A 21,484-nucleotide genomic window follows, 5' to 3' on the forward strand; every position below is an offset into this window, starting at 1 on the left:
CTTTATTTATTTAGCAACAGCAGCTGTTGTTATGCAGCCTTACCTATTTTTCATAAGTCGCAGCTCTCTCTTGCGTGTTGCCTCTTCTGCCAACTGCTGAGGGCTATGCAGAGTCCCTGGCGAGGCTGCCATTACCACTCCCTGAGGTAAGGTAGTAGTGGGAGTTCGAAGCTGGTAAGCTGGCATGTCTCCAGTGGCAGCTGTATTAAAGAATCGTATTTAAATCTTTACGGTAAAAAAAAGAACTCTGCAAAAAGTCTCTCTGGAAATAACAGGTTTTGATTGATGAGTTATCAGGATCTCTACTACACACAGTATTTCACAGGCCTGTAATGTCACAAGTAGATTTTTTTTTATTTATTTTTTTTTTAATCTGACTAGCTTTCATTTTTCTATTGTAAAGCAAGCCATCTAAATTGGTCCCACCAGCCGGCCAGACTGAAGCCTGTGAAAGCTTCCACATGGCTCCTTTCAAACAACATCGGGAAAGCTGTTTGAGAAATGCTGTCAGATCGTGCCCTCTCATTTCCTGTTTGTACAATCCCACGAAAAGACGGTCCTGCTGAGGGTTATATACTGCCACTATCCTCTAACAGATGCTTCAGGGCTTTAGGAGTCAACTCGCTCCTCTTCCCTGTGCCAGCAACAGTACCAGCCCTTCTGCCGCCCCTTCCTCTAGGGCAGCAGCTTGGCAACCCTTGGAAAACTGGGGAGAGCTGCTGCTGCCAACATGAAATGGAACAGCCAAAAGCTCACAGCGAGCAGGAGCGCATCCCTGGTGCAGGAGGAGCACAAATAGGATGCTGCAGCATCAGCAGGCACGAGGAAGCAGCGGCTGCAGCACAGGAAGAGGCGTAGCTGCACAGTAAGTGGGGTGCAAAAGTTCATCTCCCGAGCCTGCCAGCTCTGAGCTCTCCCACACTAAATGCAGATATGAAATCTCATCTTGGAGCCAATGCCCTTCTGATACACTCACCTCATTGCCATTTTTCTAAAATACTTTGTTCCTACATTATGGCATTGCGTACTTCAACTTTCAAGTATGGTGAGAGTCCTAAGTGCCTGTCTCATCTGACAGAAAAATCAAACAAAAATCACATCCTTAAACTTTTAAGCAAGTATTTGCCTATTCAACTCCATAAACATTTCCTATCATCCCAGAACAGAACTTCAATTTTTGTCATTAAAGCAACTGAATATAAAAGATGAAACTTCATGGGCTGTGTTAAACTATGCTTAATTTATACTTACAGCAATATTAAAGTGACAGAAAAACTTAAATTGGAAAAATAAAATGTAGACAAAGCAGTTTGGGGGAGGATAGGTGAGGCAGTGCAGAGACATCAGTCAACAACAGACTGGCAGAACCAAAACCAAATCCTCAACTTCACAAAAAAATCACCATTAATCCGATGCAGTTTGTGCAGGTGGCTCACTAACTAAATAGAAAAAAATTGGCTCAAGCTGTGTTTAGACTACAATCCCACAGCCTTGTCCCTAAATCCCTACCAGCTTCAGCAGCAGCAGGGCGTGCAGCACGGCTGGGGGAGCGCAGCGGGGCTCTGATTAATCTGCGGGGCCAGGGCTGGGCGGGCAGCAAACGCCACCGAGGCCGGCCTTGGAGCAATGCCCAGCAGCTGCCTCGGCCTTGGGCTGCTCGTGTTGCTATCACAGAATGACTTAACCCTTGATTTGCGTTCTCTGCTTCTGTTAGGAGCCCCGGGTATGTCAAGGGGATGATACTTCAGCTTATCAAAATGGAAATTTAACGACTCTCCAGGCTCACCTTCACGCTGGCCACATTACATTTCTTTTTATGAAGGCTACTGCAAGAACTACCTTTGTCTATCTCTCTTCACTAGGAGAAAAAGAGATGATCATATCTTACACTGCATTAGCTACAGTGAATTAGAAGACAAAGATAAGCCCTTTACACATCACTTGACTTACACTCAGACCTTACCTACCAGGACTTATTGTTGCTGCTGTTAAAGGGACTCTGCGATATGCACCTGCAACATGGCTCAACAACGGCGAGCCCCTATCTCAGCTGGGATCAACAAGCACCACGTAAGTGAGCAACAACGTCTGTGCGAATGGGCTGACCACGTTCCAGAGTGTCTGTCCCTGCCTAAAGCTTGGCTCAGCTATGAACTGCCAAGTGTGCTCACAGATAAGTCACTGGTTGTTGGTACAGACCTAGCAAACCCAGGCACTGCAGATAAAAAAAGGAAAAAGCATACCTCGGTAACGTTTGCTTTACGATGAAGTAAATGACTTGATCACAAATTGATTATTTCTAACTCTGCAAATTTTTGTGTAATATCTCTAAATGTTACAAGAAAGTACTGTTTCCCCTGGAAAAGAGATTGGGAAAGATGAAACAGTCTTTAAACAGGAAGGCTAAAATAGCCTTGGAAAAAATTATGGTGTTTAACTCATACACATGGTGTACACCATAATCATGGTGTTTAACACAGAAGGGTACCTACCATGACAGCACCTGAGACACAAATCCCCAACACCTCAATCCAGACTGCTAGACCTTTAAAAGCAGTGTTCATTTCTAATGAAACCCTACAGAGCTTTAAAGTCATTCCTATGTATCAGACATAGGGCTGAGAATGTTAACAGAGCAACAACCCTGTAGGTGGTATATTCTCCTAGCATGTTGGCCTAGATCATTTTTTTTTTCTCTCCTTAAAATTGCAAGGGAGAAAAAAAGTCATCAAAAACCTAAAGCTTTGAGTTGAGACTTAGACAAAGGAACTTATTAACAGGAAATCAAACACAACATTACATTCAGAAGGGCACAACTACCCTTTCAAATTAATTTCTGGAAAGAAAAAAAACAACACATAAGTTACCAAAAAAACATCAAGCACCTTTTATCAGCAAGCTCCTGGGGGAAAAAAAATAGCTTGAACACTAGAGAGCATCCCTGCATTTGAATTCTTTCAGCAACTACACAGGAGAAAAAAAACGATACATGCTATGTATTGGTGTATCTATTCTCCCTTCCTGTGAGTCATAATGATGAGACTAAATTATCAAAGGGTTTTAAACTTCACCACTGAACTGGCTAAACAAGCCATGAATCATTATTCCTTTGTGTATAAAAACACAAAGCACGGACTCGGGGAAGATAAATATCTTTGGATTAATGAAAAAAGACGTACCAGCAACAAGCAGCACGTCGGTACCGGCTGCAAACTGGTTAACATTACCGAGCTGCCGGAGGCAATTGACGAAGCAGAGAGGAACTGACTAAATCACAGCATGACTTGGGGCTGACGTCAATGTGTATCTTGTTTGGAGTTTAACTTTTCCAGTTCCCTACTGCAACACGATTCCAGGAAATCTAGTGACGTCAGCCTTTTGAACTCAATTAGCTGAGGAACAGACCATTTTAACAGCGGAGGAGAAAACAAGCAGGCACTGCGATACTTAAAATTTCTGCTCTCATATCTGCTTCTATTCACTATTTGCTTTAATAAGAGAAGCAAAAGGGTTTATTTATACCACTGAAACAACTTACACCTTTATCTTACAGCTAAGCCTAAGCCTGTTTTAGCTACCAAATCTGTTAGCTGTTATTGCTAAACAAAAAAAGGCAGTGTCATTTTTACAAAATAAATTAAAAAAATTACAAGCATAGCAATATATATGACTATATCCATAGTAAATGATTTAAAAGTGGTGGATTTTTTTCAGCAAAATCCTCCATCAAATATTAGTTACCTGAATCAATCTGTACAAGAACTTACAAACTAACCCTAAATTTTCCCCCCCAATGAAACTGTAAAAATTACTCTGAAATCCTACAGTGACTATAAGCACAGCCTTTGTACCAGTTCTGAAAGATTAAGTTACAGCAACAAGTTCGAAAGAAAATGCCACAAATACCGAGCATTGCTTAAACATCCCCAATATAATGTAAATAATGTAAAAGACTAATATAATTTTTACCTGTTTCATCTCCTGTTACAGCCATGACCAGCTTCTGCACACAGGCTTCTCCTGTCCCTCTACCAGAGCTCAGCATGAACTGTTCCAAACTAGCAAGCATGTGCAGGATTACAAGCAAGAGCACTGACATCACAGTGACCTCACTTGCCTACCGCTGTCATTAATATGCTCTGTCACTGGAACAGCTCACTGAAACTGCAGCCCAAAGAACTGCTTTTCCAGTAAAGCTTTTTTTTTCTTCCTTCCGTATTTCTGTAAACCCAGCTTAGTTCTCTTCCCCTGAATTATACATAAAGCTACAGAAAGCACTCACCACAGAGCTGGCTGTAAAACGAGACAAAAGATTCAGAGCACTGACTGACAGAAATTAAGAAAATGACTGCAGAATTCATGAATGATTTAGGATAAAATCTCGATTGGGCAGAAAATAGTGACATTTTAAAAGGACTTGTGCAATTGTTTTGGTTTGAGCAGTTCCACTAGAAGGCAGAAATCTGACAGACAGTCGTGTGAAGCAGCAGAGCTTAACAGGCTGTAACAAGTAAATGAAAGGCTACAGCTCCTTGTGGGGCAGGGGGGGAAGGTCGGGGGGAAGGCAGGGGGAGACCTTCAACCCACTCATTTCATTTCAATTCAAAGCTTCAGAAAAGACTGAAGAAAGCTCCAACAAAGTAAGTCAACCTAATGAGAGTGATTTCAGATGGTCTAACAGGCAGAACAGTAACTCTGAAGACGGGCAACCCCTCCAGCCATTCCCTCCTTTTTCAAAAATAAGTCCAAGAGATCTGGCTGACTTATTAAAAAATAAATAAAAGATAAAAAATCTTGACTTTTAAGTATTTACTCCTTTACACCAGCCTGAATGAAACTAGATTCAAATCAGCAGTCCAGGCACTGTTCTGTACACAGGACACAGCAAACTCCTAAAGCCTGTGCCTGTAACAAATTTACACTGGCAATTCATAGCTGTGAAACTATGTCAAGGACAGCAGTAATGGGAGCATCAGTGAAAGGGAGGATCCCCCTGTAATCCCAGGACCACTTCAAGGTCATGTGAATAAAAGATCAGAACTGAAGCACTGAAGAAATACCAGCCACGGATCTCTGAAATATCACTGATCATACTAAGAAAACACACCTAGAGCCAAACAGAGTATTTTTGATACAATTTTCCTACACTGATTTTCACTAGAAATTAAACACTTCCTTTTCTTCAGCTAGCAAAAAGCCCTTAACCTGTATTAGGAAACCATCAGGACAATCAGAGCTCCATTTGCTGGCAAAATGAGGCAAATTAGTAGCTAACAAAATACCACATAGATCAACATCTTTGGCCCTTTTATATTAGTCCTTCTTTCCACCATAGGTTATCAGAAAACATCAAGCACCATGTTTGTATGTTGCCAACCATTATCACAAGAGATTCATCAACAAATCCTTTAGGAAAAAGTCTAAATACCCTATCTCAAAGGTTCTGAAACAGATACTTTACAGTCCAGGACTGATGTTTGTGGGGTTTGTCCCACCTCTTTTCTATAATTATTAGAAGTCAAAATTAAATGCTGTCTACCCAAAATCATTATAAAAATATAGATGTGCAGGTTGAAAGTTTACTAAGCAGAATGTTGCTTTCCTCTTATAATCTGCACTATCATGATATCACGTATCGATAGCCAGTCAACTAGGAAGTGTACATAAATGACACTTGGTCATCACCTATATACCTAAGGACTTTCAGCCATATCAAACAGCATGACCTGCAGCAAGGACTTACTACTCCATTGTCCCACTCCATCCCCAGTAACTCAGGTTCTCAGGTTTGTTGCTGACACGCAATTAGCAGAACAAGATCCCTCTTACCTTATACATTCTCAGGGGCTTTCATACTTCTATTTTTCACCTAAAGGATTTGTTTGGAACAACAGTGTATAATAATTTGAAACCTCTTCTGATCATCTGAGTTCATGCTCACTTACTATTCCCTTGGTATTTTTTCCTCTGTATTTTATGTAGCATTTTTCTTCAGTGTCAACCACCATGAATATCACTAAAACACCAGTCTTTGTTTGGGCCAAAGAAACAGAGAATTCCAGGAAAAGTCAACTTTGCTAAGCATGGACAGAAAACAAATCAATTCAGTAAAAAGTATCTAGAAACTTCCAGAAACAGGACGTAGCAGGTATCCAGTAACTGTCTCTGAATCCGTTTCGAAGGTTTTCATCAGAGGTGAGATAAAGATGCACCACTACCAGAACGGGAAATTTGGAGGGGTGGGGAGGGTGGAGGACACAACACCATAACAAATTTGTGTCTTAAGGCTTCACTAAGAACGTATACCTAGTAACACTTCAGGTAGTTACAATAGTGCTCTCTGCATGATGAAGGCCATTTTAAGGTTTTTCACATTATAGTCTTAAAGTTTCATTGTAATGCTTCTAAGTCCTAGAAAGACATGATATGTCAGCAAGGAATTAACCAGAGGCAATGGAAGAATTCAACTTCAGTGTCACTATTTCGTACTGTCCCAAAAAGCTAAATATTTACAAGCTAATAGCGTTATTTACATCCTGTGCTTCCTTTACAGCAAAGGGAGAGAAACAGCCACTTAAAGACAGAACTTAGCCCAAACATCCCTATTAGGGTGAAAAAAGTCCTTGACCTGGACTTTACCAACTATCTCAGACCAAACTAGGGAAAGTTTAGATTTGAAGATATAAGGAAGAAATTCTTCACTCAGAGGGTGGTGAGGCACTGGAACCAGAGCAGCTGTGGATGCCCCATCCCTGGAGGTGCTCAAGGCCAGGCTGGATGGGGCTTTAGGCAACTTGATCTAGGGGAGGTGTCCGTGCCCATGGCAAGGGGGTTGGAACTGGATGATCTTTAAGGTCACTCCAAACCCAAACTATTTCATGATTCTTTATCTGTGTCTGCATTTAGTTGATGACACTCATCCATTCTGTGAATACACATTTAAAGTCTTCCTACCCTTCTCATGGTTTATTTCAGTTAGCTGTTCTGGCTTAAGGAAGCATTCACCCATGTTTCCTACTTTACTCCTCTGTACTGACACCAAGACAAAAAGGAAAATGGAAAATAAATTCCCTATATCCTCCCTAGCATTAATTTAGTGTCTCTGTATAGAAATCTTGTACACATTTCCAAAAGGTTTCTTCAATATAATCCAAATCTCAACCCCAATTGTATTGATAAGAATCCTATGTATGTTTGGTTCTCCACTTCCCTCAGCATTTCTGAACGGCTGGGAACAGGGGAATAGGAAATCCTGTATAAACTACAGTAGGGTTTAAGAATTCACTATTCACAGTTCAATTCACATGTATACATTTCACAGGACCTGTAAGTTGTTCTTCTGTGAGAAAATCAGCTTCATGAAAGGCTCTCCTTTCCAATAATGGCAAGACACAAACTGCAAGGAAATTCTGCCCTAAACATAGCCTTATAACCTTCCAAGTAACTTCAGAACCCGTGTTGTATCAATGCTGTTGAAAAAACAAGTTAGTTTCATATACTAAATGAGATGCAGACTCAGCATCTCAGTTCAAACTGCAACACCATCTTTACTTCAATTAAACATGTCTCAGAATATGGACAAAAGCATTCAAAGCAGTAGGTGATTTTATCCTGTTATTTCCTCCTCGTAACTTTTTTAATCTAAAGAAGTAACTGCTTTACTGAACAGAGGAACTCAGTCTCCTTGTAAGACCATCTTTCATATTATACAGAAATGTTATTTAAATAGTGCTACAATGTAAACACAAAATAAAAGCTTTTTAGGAAGAAATGTTTAATATGAAAAAAGTAAAATGTAGTAGACTAATAAACAATACCTTGAACAACAACTTGGTTTCCAGGAACAAAAAACTGTTGTGTGCCATCAGGCGAGTGTGCTGCATATTGCACAATGGTAGCACCAGGCTGAGGAGCTCCTGAATTTGTCATTGTTAACGCCTGCAGTCCCTGGACTCCATCAGAGGGTGGATTAGAAATCTGGATTGTACCACCTTGAGTTATAGCAACTAAAGATAAAAAGAAAATGACAGGTTAGGCAACAGAAAGAGACATACAACATGCTAAAGCACATCTCCCTTTTTAAAACAAACACTGTCTGATAGGACTCTATGTCCTCTTCTTGTTGAATGAGCAATTGTATGAAAGAAACCCAAAACACATTAACATTAATATTGATTTTCACAAATATGAAGCCTGTTGTGTAGTACATGCCATGTGTCTAACAGGGGAAGAAATAAAACTGCTGCACATATTTTTCTCTGTAAATTTCTCTGTAAAGTCCTGAAATAGTTTTAACACAAGAAGGGAAAAAAAAAAAGACTGGTAGCTTTTAGCTTTAGAGAATTGCAGTTTTCTACACTAATATAAAAAGATTATTTTAAAAATCTATCAAATCCCATGACATGAAACCCAGGACATCTAGACAGAAGAGTAACAATTCTTCTAACAGTCACTCTTCCTCCTTTTCTTAGTTCAACTGAAAGCCTAGGACAAAAACGTTTTCCCAAGTTTTATAAAGCTGTAAAGAGTCTGGCTTATGTGAAAAGAAACAGAACGGAGTCTTCTTCCTGTGTGGTCAACAATATGAAAAATATACTTTCCCCACAAAAAACATGCTGTGTAATCTGCAGTTTGCTCATCATAATTAAATACTTAGACAAAAATGAAATTCCCTACAGAGTTCATTAATCATCTATGCCTTTTCAAATTAGCATTGCCCTCATCAAGAGCAGGAATATGTTAATTAAAAACTTTTAGAAGAGAATCCAGTCCTCAAGAAGTAACAGGCTTATGTCTCTCTGAGAAGATATTTAAACGACAATCATTGGCATTGTACCACCTCAGACCACTTCAAATACAAACGTGATATGTAAGTACAGGTTCAGGACTATCAACTCCTCAGATTTCATGGCCAGGTTCACAATATTTGAGGACATTTTTAAATGTTCAGCTCCAATCATCTGATACATTATTTGTTAGATACCCACATAAATTTTGGAGGTAGACAGTTGATTTCAGATGTTTTGTCTTGACAACAATATGCTAACTTGAAAGTACAGCATAAGGCAGTAACACTCCACAGAGCACTGAAACACTACCAGGCGATTACTTACTAATCACTAACTGCTATTAGCAGATTACTGCTATTCCATAACTTACTAAAACCTCAGATAATTTATTTCAAAATATAAGAATCACCTACCAAAGTGGCCAAATCCAATTAGCTAATTTAGTTTCTATTTGGGGTAAAACAGGGAATTCCTCTCAGGCTGAGCTTTATCTGCGGCAAGGCTCAGCATACCCTCCGGTCCCACCCTTAGGATGGGGAACATCACACAACCAGATGCACGCTACAGGCAGGCTCCGTAAGACATTGCAGGAAGAAAAAAAAAAAAAAAAAGAAAGAAAGAAAAGAGCAATATGCTGGTTTTGTCTGGCCTCCAAAGCAGGAAGCGCCCCATTTGGGGGCAGCTTAGAGGAAAGAGAAGTAAGAATAAATCATTGTCTCCTCTGTTGTTCATTAGGTCCAGGACAATAGCAGGTTCTCAGTAGCATCCGAGCTTCCCAGCAGAATGTCAGTACCTCCCAGGGAAGTGAAATTTACTCAAAGACTGAACTCACACAGATTTAGCACCAAGAAAAAAAGGTGCTATACCATTATAAAGAATGTCTATACTGTTAGAGTACCACGTTACATAAAGTCAGTTCAACTGTTCAGGTAGATCACAATTCAGTTCTTTTTATATAACAGAGAATGTACTCCACTCTCTCTCCTATGAGATTGATTCCTACCCTAGTATGAACATGACACTCCTCCCACCCAATTCACTGCTCTAATCCCAACCACTGCACACATACTTCTTGTGTTGGAGCTTTACTTGAAACTGTGCCTTCACAGAGTACTGGATTTTCCCAGACAACCCCTGGTTTTGTACATCATGCACGTGGATGCAAAAGGCAGCTTCTCTTAGCTAGGACTGAAGGTGAAACTGCCACCATTCTCTGGGTATGATCAACACCTCTCATTCACAAAGATCAGATCTTTCCCTCCCTCCCAAGACAGGGAAAAGCTGGTCTCCCCCAGCGTATTTCCTAATTCTGCAATTGATAAAAATTGTTAAAAACCTTTCCTAAGACAGCAAGTAACCAAAACAGATGGCAAAAGAACGAGTTATTTTCATTTTCCCTGCACTATTCCAGAAAGAACATCATGACACACTTGTGCAAGAAGGAAAGAAGGAAGTTGATTCACAATCTCCATCTAAGCAAACAACTCATGTGTTTAGACCACCACCACAGGTGAGGCAAACCAATTTTTTCAGTATTCAATAACCACTGTGACAGACCTACAGCCAGCAGAGTAGTTCTGTAGCAAATCCAGCTACATGGCTCATACAGAAAGACACCACCCTCGGAAAAAGTGTATATTCTTACAGAAAAATCACAAGGTGATGGATGTAAACCCACATTTCATCTAGCTGGTCATGCCTGTCAGTCCATCTGCTTCCACAGGCCAAAGCCAAGAACTCTAAGGAAAGGAAAATGGTATTTGGAAACCATGGCAACATATCATTTTGGCTGGTAAAAAGTAAGCAGAGAGCAACCATCAGTGCTGATAACAGAACCAAGTAAATTTATCTTAAAACCAAGTATGTTATCAAGATCTTCCAAAAATAATTATCACGTACCTACTGACACCAACATACAGCCTAAACTATCTTTTCAGCTACTCTTAAGCTGCCTCTCCCATTCGGGAATAGAGAGAGAAATAAAGAAAACCAAGGATTCAGCAAATTTCATGACATATGGTATATTTTAAACCAGCCCACAGGAGAGATAGCTGGAGTGACACTACAAGGCCAGCACTTCATTGCCATGGACACTACAAAAACCTTATAAACAAACTGCTGGCTGCCTACACAGGAGAACCCAGGCCACCAACACTGCTCAAGGAGAGAGAGGTACTCAGATACAGTGATGATAAGCAGACACAGAGAAATAAAGATAAAATAGATCGATCTATGTAGTGACCTTCCACACCACACTAGCCAGAAGTCAGCAAGGGAGATGTTCCAATCCCACACAGCCTTCCTGGGTTTAGGGGACCCCAGGCAGGCAGCAGTACAGCTGCTCAGAAATGCTGCACATTTGTGCTTTTTGGGCCTGCTGTCAGAACTAGAAGCCAACAGCCAAGCTTTCTTTGCTAAATTCCGAATGAAGACTCCATCTACTACAAGGAGATTACCATCCTTGCTACCACTTGGATTCAACCTCAGATGTAACTCTTCAGGCCAGCAGTAATTTTAAGGACAAAGGCTGTATTTTTTCCTAACGAGAAGTGGAGAGAACAGACTTAATTGCAGCAAAAGATATATGACATTTTAACTTGGAAATGTAAACTTAAAAACAAAAACATCTAATTAATAAATTGAGTAAGAAAGCAATTTCCAGGAAGACAAGGCTCTCAAAATGTATTTTTAAGCTTCAATCAGTAGGGTCTATGAAGACTGACATTGTGACATCCTGAAGCCAGGTCTCATTATGTCTGAAACTTATTAAATAAATATTTGTAGATTTAGTTATCTTAAATATACTGAAAAAAAAGCTACCAATAGAACTCACTGAAAGAAAAAGCAGCATGAAGCAGAATTCTTCTATGCTTGACCCATGCTAAAGCCAGGCTTAAATTTAGATAAATGAGATTTAATTAAATTTCTTTAAACTCTGCTAATGCAAGCACATTGTTAGTGACGCTCTCTGCTCTTTGATTTTTCAAAAGTAAATGTTTGTTTGAACAAGAGACTGAGATTTTCATTATTCTTTTACACACTTCCGTGCTGTTATTATTTATGCAAACATTCAAACTAAAATATCCTTCCATTAAGATGTGAGAATGGTCTCCTGTAACCACAAGTCTGGTTTCACAGAGGAATTTATCAGGAGTTTGGATTTCTTACTCATTTCTTAGAAATCCTTAAGGTTTGAAGGCTCATTGCAGCTTAGTGTGGACACTACAGCACTTTCTTTTTTAGTCTTTAAACTGCGAATACTCTTCTGAAGCTAACACCACCACCACCCCAAGAAAAAAAAAAAATAATACAGATTCTGGACTAGATAACTGTCATTTAGCATGACCAGAAGTCCATGGAAAAGAGCATTTCAAATGATGGATATCACAAAGCAGATTTTTATGTCTGCACCTTACAGGGTGGTTAAGAAAAGCAGCTTAGGAACTCCAAGCAAAATTGCTTTCTATGCAGAAGCACAGATTTTATATGCTCATTCTGCTTTCTCAGACTTGATAACAACTCAGTTGTACAAACTAAAAATAAATGAAGAATTCCAAGGGTGACTAGAACACTGCATGCAAAAAGACATTTTATCTTCTTTTATATTCTACTGTTTGTGTTTTAATAAACTTCTTCTGTTCTCAAAGCAAAGTTTCAGAAAACAACATTCCTTTTGTGATTCTGCTGTCATTATATCCAAGGGAAAATACCTGCATTTCAGCAGGTCTATGCATACAAAGACATTAAAAAAATACCTGCAGGAATGAAGCTTTATCAAATACATAATTGGAAAAAAAAATTATTAGAAAGGTATCCCTTAGATGAGATACGATTAAGCACAGAGAAGATATAGAGAGCAAGTTATGCAATGTTTTCAACATAAACACAGGAATTAAAAAAAATTAGAGCATAGAACTGTGAAACTAACTTTTAGCCTGTGTTTGGATAAAGTACCAAATGTTGAAGACTACAATTGAATTTAATTCTGCAGTTAAGAGAGTGTTAATCGTTGGCAATTTGAGAGATAGATTTGTTTTAAAAATGAAAACTCAAAATTAGTAAAGAATTTCATGCTCCACCCCTACATTTAAAAAAGGAACTCCTCGACAATTATCATTTTTCATGTAGCATATTAAACTAATACACATCAAATCACAGCAACATGAAACTGCAATGGTTTATAACACTGTACATGCACACAACACATAACCCAGTGCCAACATTTGTCATTTCATCTGAGCCTCACCTCCACATTTTTAATGCGTAGGAATTCTAGAAGGACTAAGCTTAGCAATCAACAAGCATTAAGAGAAGCAGACTAAAATGTCTGTTGTGCCCACGTTAGGAGAAATTAAATATAAAAATTTAGATTATTTAGAAATATAGAAGCTCTCTTTCTTCTTCACCAAAACATCTCTACTTCATTACGGAACTTTTAGAAGAAAAAAAATGTTCCTATTTGTGTTCTGCAACGAAACACAGATCTTTGCAAACATACTGTATTGCCCTGAGCTAGTCTGATACAGGCTGGTTGGCATGGACATTGGAGAAATTCCAGGAGGCGCTCCTTCTTCCTCCGACTTTTCTTCTTCAATCTTCGGGACTGCAGGAGTATCTGAAGAGAGTTCATTCAAAATTTTTCTAAAAGAGAACAAAGATAGTTTCATATATTTGAAATTCCATATCCATGAGAAATTAAGTCACTGGCTTTTATCAGACAGCTTTGCTGTTACATATAACCTGCCTTTAAAACCAGCAAAAACAAAACCAAAAGTCCTTACCGGTATGAAGGCCTTCTTGAAAGTATTTCCCTACGTTTTTGAGAATCAATTATCTCTTCTGATTCTGCAGACTCATCTGCAATCGATGCTACCTGTAATAGCAAAGTTTCTGAAATTTATAACTTCATTAAAAAAAAAGTAAAAAGATTATTCTTAAAAATTCCTTCCATGTTTGCATACAGGAAGTTTATGCACTTCTTAAAAAAATTACAAATCATGTGATCTTGGACTTCTCTTTCCACAACACATCACAAACTATGACGTTAGCAACGCACAGGCACTTAGCTGACATCTTCCATTTCGAAAAAATATAAATAATTCACATTACATTGTTAGTGACATCAAGAAAAATATCGAATATAGATTTCTTTAAATGTAAAAATATTGTACAATTAGCTTTTAAATTAAAATTAAACATTTAAAATGCAGAATACTGCATGAATGCACCTTAGGTAACTGTATACAAGACAAAAACTTCTTCAAAACCACACCAAATCTATTTAGAAGATAAGTTTATTTAAATATACATTTATTAAATTACACTTATCATCACGTTCATAAATACAAATACACTGCTTAGCAATTTCATGAAACTTTTAGAAACTTTTGTGAAGTTCACAATATCTATTTTATTTTCTCAGGACTTTATTAGCATTATTTTCACAGTTTCTTTTCTCTTAGAATTAACAAATACATGAAGGCCTGGAGCTGAATCACACTCTTCACCAGCAAATATTACATTACACAGAACAGAATCCAATTACTGAACAAGAAAAACATGCAGATTTCTTGATTCTTGCAACTATTCAGAACTATTGGTGTATAAGATTTCCAAAACTGAAGCAGTATGGAAATGGTGGTGTGGAAAATTACCTTTTACATAAAGCCCATAATACAGTTGCAGACTAAATACTGTTCTAAACTAATGCTGAACAGGCACTCTTGTCATTAAAAAAGAGTGAAGTGACTAGAAGGCTCAAGTGTTCCACCTGGGTGGTGACTTCTCTACAGCTCAGGAAAGACCAGACAAACCTCGAGAAGTAATGTGGCTGCCAGGTCTCAGCACTTGGTGCCTGAAAACAAAGCCTGCATGACCAACAGAAAATGACTGCTTGGAAGGCTCAGGAAGTTCATGGACCTGTGTCACTCCATCTCAAACCTGTACAACTGCACCTTGAAAGAACTACATGTTACTGCACAATGAGGGTTTCTCTCTACTTGTTAATTTTATTGCATTCCAATTTTGTAAAATAAAAATTAAAATTAAAAAAAATGTAGCCTCAATTTTGCTGGGTAGTAGATAGGAATGTTATTAAAACATTATGTGTATCTAATTAAAACAGACCTGGAAATAATGAGAGGCACTTCCGCATGTCTACAAGGAGACAGCTCCAAACCAGGCTTCAGAGCTGACTGGGGAAACACGAGAGCTTCAAGATGTTTGTATTCGTTCTTTTGCAGGATGAATCAATGCTGACCAAAGAGATCTGAAAGGCATTTCCAGTGCCCTACGTGGATCGGCTCATGGATCAACCTTCAAGCCTCTGGCACAAACCTTTAAAGGCACCATTACACAGCCAAGAGCCTGGGCAGCATAACTCAAAGAGAGCTTTCACTCCATGGGATAAAAATAATTAAAAAAAAATGGTTTGAGGACAAACAGCAGGAAAACAAGATCTTGGGGTCTTTAAACATTCTCATTGCACTTACATATAGAGTTACTAATGGCCACCTCTTCCTGATTGTGAAGGCAACCAAGAAGTCAGGAACAGCAGCACTTTGATAAGATGGTAAGAAAATAAGGAAATGGAAGCGTTTTTATGTGGAAGAGGAAGTTTTCTGCAAGAAGTGTCAGAAGTTCATCAGGATAGGAGAGAAAAATGTAATGTTTGTTTCTTCTAATAGCAAGCAGCCATGTCCACGAGGCTCACAGAGGGGAACCAGTGCCATTTCTCCTGGCCATCAGTCTGACTGCTCCAGCCTTAACACGATGTTCTGCATTTGAACAAATATAGCTCACAACAGCCATGAGCTCATGTTCCTCTGTCAATACCTGATGTATTACAGGGAAGAAGCAAGTAGCAAAGTCAAATAATCTGAATTGCAAGCCTTCCTACAAGTAAAACAACAACAACAGAACACAGAACACAATGCAGATAAGCATTTTTTCATCCAGAAAGCAATAGTGTTACAAGAAAAAAAAAATAAATGCCTTCCAGCTTAAAGCTGCAGGTGTCTGAGGGAGAGGTCACACAGGCTTTAACGTCAGCCTTCAAGATATTTTTATTTATGTATTTTATTTATTTATTTAAGCAGACTGATACCATTTTCCAAGTCTCCCACTATCTGGCAGAAGCAGGACACTAAGTTAAAGCCAAGCAATCTGGAGGAAGTGCCAGGTGGCAGGATAAAGTGCTTAAGAAGATCACAGAAGAGCCTAGGCAACCTCTGTAATGCTGTACTGGAGTCCTTCACAGGGCTTTTTTCAAGCATCTTCAAGCCCTTCTGGGAGTGTCACATTATTCGCCATTAACATGCTCAAGTGAAAGCAAAGCAAAAGCCCAGAACTAACAAGTTAGTATTAACCAGGACACAGCTTTCCCATCTCTGTTCCTTCAGGAAAGAGAGCACAGGGTTGACTCAATACAACACAGTCGATCTCCACCCCCTAAGACGACACAGCAGCAGCTGTCAAGACATTCTGGAGAAATTCCTCCCCCTGAGCTCTGAAGCAAGGACTGTTTCTGTATGTATGCCCCAAGGACACCAGCTTAAAGAAGAGCAGTGACAGAATCTGGGAATGACTATAACATGATTATTTGATAAAGCTCACCCTGGCAAATCATAGTTAGAAAGAATTCAAAAAAAAAGAGTATTAATTTTTTTAATACCCTGATTTGCCTTCAAGTCTGACCAAACCCAAGCCTTTTGCCATCTACTGCACTTTTTCAAGAGAGACCTAGGATTTCCAAACTTTACCATGGCCCATCATCTGTGCCTACAAATAAACTACTTAATACCTGGTTAAGGTTTTATTCTTGTTTTCTAGTCTCCAGGATAAATATACTTACATATGCCTTTTTATCTATTATACTTGAAAGCTACTAAAAAGGTTAAAAGCGGCTTCTCAAGAAGCCTGACAATACACTTGTCTTTTCCTTCCTATGTTGCAAGGACTGCAGGTAAACACTTCACATGTAGCTGTTATCTAGCCTTTCTTAGAGATTATCAGTTCTACTTGCAAGAACTAATTCAGCCTTCATTTTCCAATCAGTTTTTAAGAAAAGCAGATCAAAGACACTCCTGCCTACAAGAAAAACACTAATGGGAGGCTTGCCTAATCATTTGCAAAAGACTGCAAAGTCATTCTCTCCAGTCTGTTTCACTACTTAAAAGCTCTGAAAACTCTCTAAGCATTTTGCACTGGTCCCTGTTTTCTAACATCAGCAGGTTTAAACGTGAAGACTTGCCAAATAAATATTTTGAGGCTGCCCTTATTTTTGCTCTTTACATTTACACGCCCACAGAAAGCAATACCAGATGCTCTGACTTGAGCCTGCTACACCAACAAGGAATCGTCTGAAGCTATGTTTACTTCCACCACATCCAGATGCTCTCAGAAATACAGTACAAGAGACACTTGCAAATTTCCATTCGAATCAGGACGATCGCAGAGTTGAACGAAACGGAAGAACTGCAAGGTACGCTAAAACAAGGTCATGTTATTACACAAACTTGCTGTTGCAAAAGTTCAGGGTTCCAAGACACAATTTCTTAAGAAATAAACAGGAAGCATTAAGGAATCGCTACACAATGCTTGCAGAGCTGCTACTAGCTGGCTGCTTGCCACCGCCCTCCCCACCCCCACCTTCCTACAACTGCACGAGTAAATCTCCCAGCGCTGGCAGGAATGAAGAGAAGCTGAAGATGAGAGCAGGGGCATGAGTAATGAAGCACCAAATATTCATGAAAACAGAAGAATAAAAGAGCTAACCTGAACAGCTTGCATTTGTGGTGACTGAATGACTGAGGGCTGTGTGGCTTGAATGACACCCTGGACATGAACAGTTTGACCAGAAGGCAACTGCACAAGAGTTACTGCTGGAGATCCTCTTCCAGCACTTGATGCAGCTACAGAAACCTGCAAAAGTTACAACCATCATGTTTAAGAAACACACCGCAAGATTTCAGTAAAGGCTTTTAGAAGCGATACTAAAACAACCTGGTTCTGATGCCGTACCCAGAACAGCTGGAGCAGGCGTGCTTATCTCACACGCAAGTACACAAGTCTTCATAGGAAAAACGTGGTATCTCTCCAAAAGGTGTGGAAAACTGAGCCCTACCAAACTGCAAATCTTCATCTTTTCCCCCTTCCCCCCCGAGACTTCACATTTTCTTTTCAATCAAAAACAACCCTAAGCTATCACGGAGTAAATCTGCTGCCGCTAGCATGAAGGCTAGGAAGAAGCTCAAGAAACGTAACCAAATATACCAATATTCATTCAAGTGGTATGCTGCAGCAACAAGATACAGAGCAGAATGTTCTCAGTCCAAAAAATATCCACAATTGTTTTGTTTTTGCTTTGTTAAGCTGGAAGCTTAGCTTCAACATTTGGTTTTCAGACAGATGTCTCAAGGGATGCGATAATAGGAAAGAAAAAAGTGTTCAACAAAGCAATGCATGGATTTGTAAATTGTTTTAGTTTAATAAATTCACTTTACGTATTTCACAGTATCAGGACAGAGTTGAAGTACTTTGATACAACTAAAATAAAGTACAGAAAAATCTTTAAACTCAGCAGAGCTGAAGAAAACGGTATCCCCATTCTGTATAGGAAGACACCTGAGCCCTTTTTCTGATGACATTTCAGAGCACAAGCAGCTTTGCCCAGCCCCTGGCTCTCAATCACCTGTATTGATGCTGAACATGCTAAGAGATAGTTAAGCATCCACAGACTAAGAAATAACTCACGTTTTATTCTCTTACTGCTAAAATTGTCATCAGAAACAAATACTGAAGCAAAAGGGAAAACACTAAGATTGATCTCAAGCTCTTTGTGATGAAACATCCTGAAACTCAGAGTGAAAAGGAAAAAAATTACAACTTCATAAAGTCATACGATAAAAATAGATGAGTCTTTTTGAAAGTAAACTGCATTGAAAACTTAATTTCTAACTTCCGTGTGTGCAAGAATACGCCCTGAGTCATATCTAAGATGCTGGTATCTTCCCTTTCCTAGCTTGGTTCTCAGCCCAAGAAGGTAGCTGGTATGAGCAGTGGAGGTAAAAGCAGATGAGAGTGAGAAGAAAAAACATGATTAATGTCAAAATTGAAAAAAAAAATAAAAATTAAAGTATTTTGTATTTTTCTATATTCACACTGAAGATGTTTTTTGGGGGTTTTGTTGTTTTTAAATTCCTAATATTAAATGACATTTTATTTATGATCAGTAAGCCATTGCTCGTCTGGGAAACATTCCTTAAGGCACGAGAAAATGTTTATCTCCTATTAAGACATACTGCTATCAAGAAGAACAGATGTTGGCTCATATTATCTCAAAGAAGCAACGTTTCTAGCAAATGGACAAGAGCTTGTCCACATTCACTATGCAATTGCTCAATTGTTGTAGTAAACTGAAGAGATTTTCAGGAAATAAAACAATTGAGGACATTTTTAATCCCTAAATGCAAGCAGTCATTCCTTAAATGGCATTAAATGGCAACATGTAAATAGGATACACAAGCTCTCTTCCCTGTCTATAAACCAAATACAAACGCTATTATCAGAATACATATTTGAGATCTAGAACATCTTGAACGTCCTGAAGATCACGGTCTATTTTCTGCCAGGCAAAGCTGACATCATCCCAAACCCCAGCTTCAAGGAAGGAGCATGGAGCAGTCTAAACATTTACAAAGCATGCTAACTTTTCAAAACATTACAAAGGCAATTTCACCAAACCTCTCAGTTTGCAGCGCTCACAGATAGCAGTAATCTGCTACAATTCTCTAGGGTATCAGGAAGAACATGCTGAGCACAAACACCACACTGCACTACATACACAGTTGATTAGTTCCTGTGTTTGGTACACAATGGGTCAGGCACATATAAGCAGGAAGTAAGCCAGTATTCAGAATTAAGAAACACTGTAGTCATTTAGAAGCTACTTATTCATTCAGTCTAACCACACAAGGAGGGAAAAAAATAATAGAAAAAAATCACTCAGCTAAATACCCTTAGTCTAAAGTTGACAGTATCGCAGGATGAATTGTTTTGTTCCCGTTAATTCAGATAGGAGATTAAGTGGAGGTGGAGGGTGCAGGGGGAGGAGAGACAATAGTATCTTTAAAGCTGGTTCAAAAACCAAAAGTGATTTGCTTGCTCATTTATATCTACTTTAAACATCTCAATTTGATGTGATCACGGCTGAGTTCCCACCAATTTCTGAAAGTTAGGTGGTGTTCACATTCATGTTATCGCAGTCCCTACGAACTATACTTCGTAGTATAGTATTCTGTGACTATTTTGTCTTAGGTTTGTTTTCCAGAACTATGACTTCATTTCTAACTTCATGTTTTGCATGTCTTCTACAAATTTTTTAAACTGTAAAAATTATTTTGATTCGCATTTCACTTTGAATCGTTTCAAATTGAACAGTCCTGTGTTTGCCAAGATACTTTGGCCATTTGAGGCTATCCTGCACACACACTGACTGACACAGCCCTGGCAAAAAAACATTACTTTCAGCCATCAGCAATGAGCAACGCTCCTTCTAACCCCATCACTCCGAGGGCTTTCTAACACAATGACCAAAAACAATCCCTGAGCAATTCAGCAACACCGAGAGGGAGCAGAAGATTAACACCCCAAGTACCTGATTAAACAGTGCAAGGGTTATGCCCCAGCGATTGCTAAGAGACTTTGGATGTTGCAATATCCTTTGATGGTCGAGCCTCTTACGTGTGCAACAGTCGAGCCCAATAGCTTCAACAAATACCGACCACGTAATCTGTCATGGCAGCATGGGCCCGTACTCTGTATGTTTGGAAATCGAAGAGCTCCCTCTTGCAAAAAGAGGGAAACAAAAGAAGAGGCGCCCTCCCACCCCACCCCTCAAAAAAATAAACATGAATTATCTTTACACTGAGGTACGTGTTCATTCAGGAGTTCAGCTGCTTATCAGTTCTCTGCCTTCAAGACCCACGGCTCACTGAACAGCTGTCCTGCGTACACACGCACTGTCACTCAAGCTCAGGTAACTTTCCCCTACAGAGTACTGCAGAGCTCACACTGACACTCAACCTTCCGTGCCTCAAACATGGCTAGTAGGAAGTACACCTCGCACAGTTCCAGCTGATTTGTATCTCAGCTGTAGAATTTAAAAGCTGCAAGGACTCCAGAAGTAATGAGAGGAGCGCTTCTGGAAAAGAACAAACCCTTTGTGGGTTCACCTACTAGAAGAGCACAGGACTTGTCACGCTCAGGCACTGCCTAACCTTCATGAGGAAAAGCTGAAGATAGGGAACTTTTGGCCAATTGCAAGGCCAACACCAAAAAGGAAACTCCTAGCTTTAAGGAAGTCAACGTTTGACTGATCTCAGCCACTTGGCGACAGGATACCCTTGAAGAAGCACAAAACAGTGACAAAGCTGCAGGTTCGTAATGCTCTAACATCAATTTTCCTAAATGCCCTGGACTTGCACTTGGCAGGCTGGTTTTAAAGCCATATTCACACTGTGGAGAACTTCTATAGTGCTCAGTCTCCTGGGAGCAAGATTTAATGTAACATTTCATGCTGCGAGCCCAAAAGGTAAATGTCCTTGATGTGCTAAACCTGAGCAGTCCTGGCTCCCAACAGCTCTGCACTGCCTGCATCATAAAGGTCCCTCCTAATCCCTCTGACAGCAGTTTTC

General features: G+C 39.4%; 1 protein-coding gene across 14 annotated transcripts in view; it reads right to left on the minus strand.

Moving 5' to 3' along the window:
- CREM (cAMP responsive element modulator) overlaps positions 1-21,484 on the minus strand; it is a 40,211-nt gene that overhangs the window by 9,742 nt on the left and 8,985 nt on the right. For 6 of the 14 annotated variants that reach the window (XM_082755156.1, XM_082755157.1, XM_082755155.1 and 3 more), the window contains 4 exons: positions 13,571-13,662; positions 13,288-13,430; positions 7,818-8,006; positions 44-200 (listed from right to left, as the gene is read on the minus strand). In XM_082755156.1, the coding sequence (XP_082611282.1) occupies positions 44-200; positions 7,818-8,006; positions 13,288-13,430; positions 13,571-13,662 (581 nt within the window). Of the gene's footprint in view, positions 1-43; positions 201-2,243; positions 2,358-3,969; positions 4,124-7,817; positions 8,007-13,287; positions 13,431-13,570; positions 13,663-17,564; positions 17,712-21,484 lie in introns of those variants that run through there. The other 8 variants (XM_082755151.1, XM_082755153.1, XM_082755145.1 and 5 more) reach the window with 4 other exon arrangements.

The sequence above is a fragment of the Aythya marila genome (genome assembly GCF_965140915.1).
Source record: "Aythya marila genome assembly, chromosome: 2".
Lineage (NCBI taxonomy): Eukaryota > Metazoa > Chordata > Aves > Anseriformes > Anatidae > Aythya > Aythya marila.